Source organism: Corylus avellana, chromosome 7 (genome assembly GCF_965113065.1).
Source record: "Corylus avellana chromosome 7, dhCorAvel1.hap1.2, whole genome shotgun sequence".
Taxonomy (NCBI): domain Eukaryota; kingdom Viridiplantae; phylum Streptophyta; class Magnoliopsida; order Fagales; family Betulaceae; genus Corylus; species Corylus avellana.
The window spans coordinates 23,986,562-23,995,712 of NC_142496.1; the positions used below are offsets into that span (position 1 = coordinate 23,986,562).

General features: G+C 39.2%; 1 protein-coding gene across 1 annotated transcript; it reads left to right on the plus strand.

Moving 5' to 3' along the window:
* Positions 1-431: 431 nt before the first annotated feature.
* LOC132183944 (laccase-14) lies at positions 432-8,491 on the plus strand. The gene is made up of 8 exons (XM_059597416.2): positions 432-557; positions 665-816; positions 898-1,142; positions 1,237-1,362; positions 1,439-1,885; positions 7,319-7,460; positions 7,561-7,913; positions 8,205-8,491. The coding sequence occupies exons 1-8, from the start codon at positions 453-455 to the stop codon at positions 8,336-8,338; spliced, it is 1,704 nt and encodes a 567-aa protein (XP_059453399.2). The 5' UTR covers positions 432-452; the 3' UTR covers positions 8,339-8,491.
* The last annotated feature ends 660 nt before the right edge of the window (positions 8,492-9,151 follow it).

Sequence of the window (9,151 nt, forward strand, 5' to 3'; positions counted from 1 at the left end):
AGTCTATCGATTTGAGAATGAGATGTTCAAACTCGAAAAGTCATTTATGATTTTTAAAAATAAAAACAATTTTTCGAAAATTAGAGAAGAATTTTTGGTCAAACGAAAAATATTTTTTATTAACTATTATTATGTCGCACCAAACACTGAAAAATAGAAAAATAATTTTTCATAAATTATTTTAGGTCAAAACAATTGGAGCCTTAACAAATTAGTGAGCATGTGATTTTGACTTTACCTTTTTAGTCCTTCAAATATTTTCATGCACGTTTAATGGTGACAACAATCTCAATTATAAATATTATTTATAATTTAGGAAAAACATTACAAATGACCCTTAATTTAGGGTGTATAAAGTTGTAATTTTGTACGAAAGTTGGCTCTATAAATAGACTTATAGACCCCAAGTCGTAGCTGAAAGTCACAGAAGGCGTACAGGGACTTATTGCAGCATGGGTGTACACAAGATGGGTTCGATCCTTGCTCTCCTCGGCTTTTTGTTCATCGATGCGCTGCTGCTTTCTTCCGCTTACAACGTCCACCATTATAGCTTCATTGTAAGTGTTCCTTCCTGTTATGTTAGCAGTAGTTACAGTAAACCCAGAACCAGAAAAGTTTCGTATGAGTGGTTTTATAATATCATTGTTGGTCTTGATTAATGCAGCTGAGGGAGACGAATTTTACTCGGCTGTGTACCACAAAGAGCATGTTTACTGTAAATCACTCATGGCCTGGCCCAGCCATTCATGTTCGCAAAGGCGATAAGGCGTTTGTCAATGTTCACAATAACGGAGATTATGGTGTCACTATTCACTGGTAATAATTCCTTCTCTCTCTGTGTGGGGTTGGAATTAATCAAATTATCATGAAAACTAAAGAATAGTTTGGTCATGACAGGCACGGAGTGAAGCAACCAAGAAATCCATGGTCCGATGGTCCTGAGAACATCACACAGTGCCCCATTAAGCCAGGGAAAAACTTCACCTATGAAGTTATATTCTCTACCGAAGAAGGAACTCTTTGGTGGCACGCCCACAGTGACTGGTCACGTGCCACAATCCATGGCGCCATTGTCATCTTGCCCGAACTTGGAACTACCTATCCATTTCCCGAGCCCTATGCCGAGCATGTGCTCATACTTGGTATATAATAACTGAATATTTCCTGCAAAAAAATTGCTGATAAGTTAATGCATATATTTTTACAAATTCTTCATTTTGATTGTACGTGTTGCAGGGGAATGGTACAATGGAGATGTCAAGCAATTAATCGACGAGGCCACGGAAACCGGTGCGGACCCAGACGTATCAGATGCATTTGCCATCAATGGCCAACCAGGATTTCCAAATAATTGCTCCAATGGTAATTAACAACAAAAATCTTTCAATATACCGGAACAGAGCAGGTCTAATATATCATACGATGATATATATTGCAGATACAAGTTACAGTTTATCAGTCGTGCCCGGCAAGACATATCTTCTTCGTCTAATAAATGCGGTGATGAATGAAGAAATGTTCTTCGGAATCGCAAAACACAACATGACAGTCGTCGCGCAGGACGGCGCATACATAAAGCCGATAACGACGAGCTACATAATGATAACCCCAGGGCAAACGATGGACATCTTGCTCACAGCAAACCAGGCAGCCAGTTATTACTACATTGCTGCTACGCCATTCTTCGACGCCGAGGCTGCGTACGACAGCACCAACACTTCGGCAATCCTTAAGTACACAGGCACTTACACTCCTCCAACCTCCCCTGCCTATCCGACTCTTCCTAATGTTAGCGACAAAGATGCCGCAAACAACTTCATAAACCGCATCAGGGCATTGGCAAGCTCGGACCACCCTGTTGATGTGCCCAAAAACATCACCAAACAAATCTGTTGTGCAAAAGGTCGCGAATCTCTCACACAATCAATCAAGCGGAACAAACGTGATATAATGTTTAAAGAAAAATAAACAACAATAACAACAAGAACACAAGATTTACGTGGTTCGGCAACTTGCCTACATCCACGGTGCAACAGTAGAGAGATTTCTATTTCAAAAGGGGAGACACCAAAGAGTATTAAAACACTCACAAACCCAAATCCCCAAATACACCCAATTTCTTCCTCACACTCAAAACAATACTGGTTCTTCCTAATTTCTGTAGAGCAATACAAATTTTTCAATCTCTTACAGGAAAGACCAGCACACTCTCTCGACTCCTCTCTCGACTCCTCCCTTGCAGAAAAACCAATGAATATCTATAACCATATTGTACAAGAAGTCAAAAATAATGGCTTGCTCCTTTTGTTGACAAATGAAGAAATGATGAAGGAGATAATGTAGTTGCTTCTTTTGTTGACAAAAGGAATTCTAAAGAGTTAATGCAAACTTTTCAACAATTTGACTTCATTGTTGGAGAAGGCTTCATACGGTGTAATTGGAGAAGAAGAGCATGACAAGTTTGACCAAGAGACAAAGTCTTTCCTTTTTGTCTACTATGAGCCAATTTTTCAACAATTCTCCACCTTGGCGAATATTCTCTACTTCACTGTTGCACTCCCAATTTGCTTCAAATCTTCACGATATTGGCTAAGCTCAAACAATGTTTGAACTTAGCTCCAGTAACCACTTTGGTTAGCATATCTGCAGGATTATCTGCAGTTCCAATCTTTTGAAGAAGAATGTCTCCTTCTTCCATAATTTCACGAACAAAATGGAAACGGACATCGATGTGTTTTGTTCGAGCATGATGAACTTGGTTCTTCGCCAAATGAATAGCACTCTGACTATCACACAAAACTTTCACATGCTTCTGAAGAATACCCAAGTCCTCAATCAAACCATGTAACCAAATTGCCTCCTTTATGGCATCAGCAACTGCCATATATTCAGCTTCAGTAGTCGACAAAGCAACTGTAGTTTGCAAAGTTGACCTCCAGCTAACTGGTCCTCCTGCTAGTGTAAAGACATAACCTGTTGTAGATCGTCTTTTATCCAAATCACCAGCATAGTCCGAATCCACATAACCAACTAAAATTTTATCAAGTCCATTCTGAACTCGTTCAAACTTCAAACCAACATCTATAGTACCCAGAATATACCGTAGAATCCACTTTGCTGCTTGCCAGTGCCCTTTTCCTGGATCATGCATATATCTGCTCACCATACTGACTGCTTGCGAAATGTCAGGCCTCGTACACACCATAGCATACATCAAGCTACCCACCAAATTTGCATATGGAACATGAGTCATGTGATCATGTTCCTCATCTGTACTCGGAGACATAGCGGCGCTAAGCTTGAAGTGCGGCGCTAATGGAGTAGTTGTAGGTTTGGTATTATCATCCATACCAAAACGCTTCAAAACCTTCTTCAAGTATTGTTTTTGAGTTAGGCAAACAATACCTTTCAACCTCTCTCGAGTAATCTCCATACCAAGAATCTTCTTGGCTTCTCCAAGGTCTTTCATTTCAAACTCATTTTTCAACTGAGCCTTCAACCTATCAATCTCCACAATACTTTTACATGCAATTAACATATCATCAACATATAAAAGTAAATAAATGAAAGTACCGTCTTGTAGCTTGCGAAAATACACACAGTGATCAAATTGGCTTCTTATGTACTTTTGACCCATCATAAACTGATCAAATCGCTTATACCACTGTCTAGGAGATTGCTTCAAACCATACAGCGATCTGTTCAGTTTGCAGACCAAATTTTCTTTACCAGCATCTTTGAACCCATCTGGCTGAGTCATATAAATATCTTCTTCTAGGTCCCCATGCAAGAAAGCAGTTTTCACATCTAGCTGCACTAGCTCAAGATCAAACTGAGCAACCAAAGCCAATAAAACACGTATGGAAGAGTGTTTAACAACTGGAGAAAACACCTCGTTATAGTCAATACCTTCCTTCTGAGCGTAACCCTTGGCTACCAATCTGGCTTTGAAACGAATGCCATCTTGCTCTGTAGAACCCTCCTTCTTGGTGTATACCCACTTGCACCCAATTGCCTTCTTTCCTTTTGGTAGTTGAACCACCTCCCAAGTTTGATTCTTGTAAAGAGACTGCATCTCCTCACTCATGGCTTCCTTCCACCTAGCTTTCTCTGAGTTGCCAATTGCCTCTTTGTAGGTTAAAGGAATATCATCTTCGGTAATTGGTAGTGCATAAGCTACTGTGTCAGTATACCGAGCTGGCTTCCTTATTTCTCGCCTTGGTCTACTGACTGCAATAGAGTCCGGTTGCTCTAGAGACCTTTGGGTTGGGATCTCTTCTTCAAATTCATTTGAAATCTCCTCTTCGGTCTCAAGTGGGAAGTTTATCTGTTCAGGTTGCACAGATACTTTTGGAACCTCAAGCTCCACCTGCTGCGTACTGTTTCCTGTAGAATGATCAGATTCTTCAATTTGAGAATTCTCCACCTTGCATTTTCTGACCATTTCATCTTCATTGAAAGTTACATCTCGGCTAAGAATAACTTTCTTTAACTCGGGACACCAGAGTCTGTATCCCTTCACACCTGTGCTAAATCCCAAGAATACAGCTTTCTTGGCTCGCGGATCCAACTTGCTATCTTTGACATGGAAATATGCTGGGCAACCAAAAACATGCAATTTATTATAATCATTAGCCGGTTTACCTGACCACACTTCAGTAGGAGTTTTTCCATCAATTGCAGCAGCTGGCAACCTATTTATAAGGTGACATGCATAATTCACAGCCTCAGCCCAAAAACTCTTGCCCAATCCGGCATTGGACAACATACATCGTACCTTCTCCAGAATAGTACGGTTCATGCGTTCTGCCACCCCATTCTGTTGCGGAGTCCTACTGACCGTGAAGTGTCTGACAATCCCTTCATCCTGGCATATCTTCAAAAAAGGATCCGATGTGTACTCACCGCCATTATCTGACCTCAGTCTTTTAATTTTTCTGCCAGTTTGAGTTTCGATCATTTTCTTCCATGTCAAGAAAATTCCCAAGACTTCATCTTTATGCTTCATGTTATACACCCAAATTTTCCTAGAAAAATCATCAACAAAGGTAACAAAATAATGTTTACCTCCCAATGATGGAACCTTCGTAGGTCCCCATACATCTGTGTGAACATAATCAAGAGTCCCTTTTGTGTTGTGAATTGCTGTGCCAAACTTGACTCTTGTCTGCTTGCCCAGAATGCAATGTTCACAGAATCCAAATTTGCCTGTTGTGGCACCATCCAACAGACCTTGCTTTGCTAACCCTTGCAAAGCCTTCTCACCTGCATGACCCAATTTCATATGCCATAATTTATTTCTATCAGGGATTACCTTTTTAAAGTTGTCAGAAATTGTGGCAGCTGCTCCTATAATGGTAGTCCCTTGCAGATGATACAAATTATTTTGTCGAGCAGCTTTCATCACCACTAGTGCACCAGAAATCACTTTCATGATTCCATTCTCCATAGTGATTTTGTAGCCTCTCGAATCAAGAGCACCCAAAGAAATCAGATTTTTCTTCATGTCCGGTACATACCGAACTTCTTTCAAAACTCTAGCTGTTCCATCATGCAACTTCAACCGGATTCTTCCTATCCCTTTCGTCTTACAGGCGACGTCATTTCCCATAAGAACTACTCCACCATCAATCAAATCCAAACTAGAAAACCATTCCTTGTTTGGACAAATATGAAAGGTACAAGCTGAATCCATTATCCACCCTTCTGAATGGCAATCAAAAGATGCTCCAGCCAAAGCAACATCTGAATCTGAATCTTCAATTTTCGTGCTCACCACATTAGCTTTATGCTCCTTGCCCTTAGCTTGTATTCTAGGACAATCCTTCTTCCAGTGACCTTTCTGATGACAAAACGCACATTCATCCTTCGCAAGAAATTTCCTGTCTGATGAAGTGCCTCTTTTCCTTGAAGCAGAACGGTTCCTACCCAAGGGTTTCTTACTTTCAGATCTGCCTCTTACTGTCAAGGCCCCTGACGTTCCACTGTGTGCCTGCTTATCCTTCCTTCGATACTCATCGTTCGTTAGTGCATTAGATACATCATCAAATTTAAGCGTATCTTTACCATACATTAAAGTAGTAGCAAGATGTTCATATGTATCCGGAAGCGAATTAATCAACACCACAGCTTTATCTTCATCATCAATTTTAACATCTAAATTTTGCAAATCAGCAAGTATTTTATTGAGATTATTCAAATGCTCTGGCATAGAAGTACCTTCAACATACCTGAAGCCGAAAAACTTCCTCTTCAAATAGAGCTTATTTTCGATGCCCTTGGTCATATACTTGTCCTCCAGCTTGTTCCACAACTCCTTTGCCATAGATTCCTTCATAACAAAATACTTCTGATCCTTTGCAAGACAGAGCCTGATTGTTCCACAAGCTTGACGATTAAGCTTTTTCCAATCTGCTTCTGACATCTCCTCTGGCTTGTCCTCCAGAGTCACATCAAGTTCTTGTTGCGCCAAAACATCCATAACTTCGCATTGCCACATGCCGAAGTTATTTCGTCCATCAAACTTTTCAACATCGAATTTTGCATTCGAGACAACAGATCTCACCACAGGTGCAGGTCCACCAGATTTCGAAGTTAATTCCTCCGTCATCGTGGTATTCCAAATTTTTCAATAAAACACTAAATCACCCAAACAATTGCCTAGGTTGAAACCCAAAGCTCTGATACCAATTTGTTGTGCAAAAGGTCGCGAATCTCTCACACAATCAATCAAGCGGAACAAACGTGATATAATGTTTAAAGAAAAATAAACAACAATAACAACAAGAACACAAGATTTACGTGGTTCGGCAACTTGCCTACATCCACGGTGCAACAGTAGAGAGATTTCTATTTCAAAAGGGGAGACACCAAAGAGTATTAAAACACTCACAAACCCAAATCCCCAAATACACCCAATTTCTTCCTCACACTCAAAACAATACTGGTTCTTCCTAATTTCTGTAGAGCAATACAAATTTTTCAATCTCTTACAGGAAAGACCAGCACACTCTCTCGACTCCTCTCTCGACTCCTCCCTTGCAGAAAAACCAATGAATATCTATAACCATATTGTACAAGAAGTCAAAAATAATGGCTTGCTCCTTTTGTTGACAAATGAAGAAATGATGAAGGAGATAATGTAGTTGCTTCTTTTGTTGACAAAAGGAATTCTAAAGAGTTAATGCAAACTTTTCAACAATTTGACTTCATTGTTGGAGAAGGCTTCATACGGTGTAATTGGAGAAGAAGAGCATGACAAGTTTGACCAAGAGACAAAGTCTTTCCTTTTTGTCTACTATGAGCCAATTTTTCAACAAAATCATCATCACAGTTTCTGTGAACGAGATTCTTTGCGCTAATGCATCCTGCGGGGGTCCAAATGGGAACAGGCTTGCTGCCAGTTTGAACAACATAAGTTTCTCCAGCCCAACCACTGATATCCTTCAAGCATACTACAAGTAATACCACGTCCACGTATTAAAATTATTTATTAATTAAGTGATTAAATTTACTTTTTCTCCATCCTTTAATAACTCAAGCTTTAAAACCTTTATGCAGGAACTTGCTGGATGTTTTTGAACCAGATTTCCCCGGTAAGCCGCCGCATGTATTTAACTTCACAGGAGAGGTGGACGATAGTAAGTTATACCCAAGCGTGGGAACCAAGGCAAAGATCATAAAGTGGGGGGAATCCGTGGAAATCGTGTTCCAAGGGACTAATGTTTTGACTGCAGAGAACCATCCAATGCATCTTCATGGTTTTAGCTTCTATTTGGTTGGAACCGGTTATGGCAATTGGGACAACGTGACTTCCCCGAAAACTTACAATTTGGTTGATCCACGGGAAGTTAATACCATCGGAGTTCCTAAAAATGGATGGGCTGTCGTTAGATTTGTCGCAGACAATCCTGGTATTCTCTCTATTTCTCTCTTTCTCTTATCTTTTTAAGAAATACTAAACATTTCAAATTTTTGTTCCAAAAGTTAGTTTTCAAATAATCCTCACATGAGTTAGGTGACATATTTCTCAAAATAATAAATTTAATGCGATGTTGAGAGATCATTTGATAACTAACTTTTCAAAAAAAAAAAAAAAAAATTGGGATGTTTAGCACTTCTATGTCTTTATTATCTCCTCTCTCTCTCTCTCTCTCTATATATATATATATATATATATATAAATGGCGATCGATGGTTTGCAGGGGTTTGGTATATGCACTGCCATTTGGAACGGCATTCAAGCTGGGGTATGGACACTGTTATCATTGTGCTGAATGGGAACACCAACGACACAAGCATGCTGCCACCTCCGGCTAATTTGCCAACTTGTTCTTAGTTCTGAAAAGCTTGTGCTTCGACCGTCAATGTCGACGAACTACTCAATGCATAGAAAGTTATATTTAAATAAGATACTCCAAGAAAATTAATTGTTGTTTGTGTAAGAGATTTGAATTTAAGATTATTGGAACGGTCGTTTAATTAGGAGTCTTTTGAATTGTTTCCTCTTGTGCTTTTATCTTTGACAGAAAAAATACGACAAAAGTGACAAGAATCAGGTATAAAGAAATCTTCTAACAAGAATCAGGCCTCTACTAAAAAATTTTTACTCACAAATGTTTTTTCGATCTGGGGATGAAAAATAATGAGAGAGAGCTTCAAACTTGGAACAAATCAAAAGAACCAAGACCGACAACGACAAATAGCAGTCAGCCAGGAGTAAGACTCAAAAGCAGATGTTTTGATTAAAGCGGGAAAACACAAATAATAATTGAAAGCATGCGTACGTGTACGTTTGCTCGCCAATACGAATATTGTCAGCAATAATAGAAATCTTCTTTCAACGAATTACGTTTAAATGTTAAGTTCCGATTATAATTTTGCCAAATATTTAATTACATTTTTAAAAATTACATATTTTAAAATTGCACACTCAAACTTAGCCTTTAATGTTGGCCAAACTTAGCCTTTAATGTTGTGTTAGATGATTGACAGGGCGTAGGGACCTACATACGTCAAATCTGCACCTAATTGAACTACTTTTTTTTGTTTTTTATGAAATGCATAATTGAAGTAGTTTGTATAATTGACAAGGCGTAGGGACCTATTTAAGTCGTGGAAGCTTTCGATCAAGACATAATATGGTAGTACA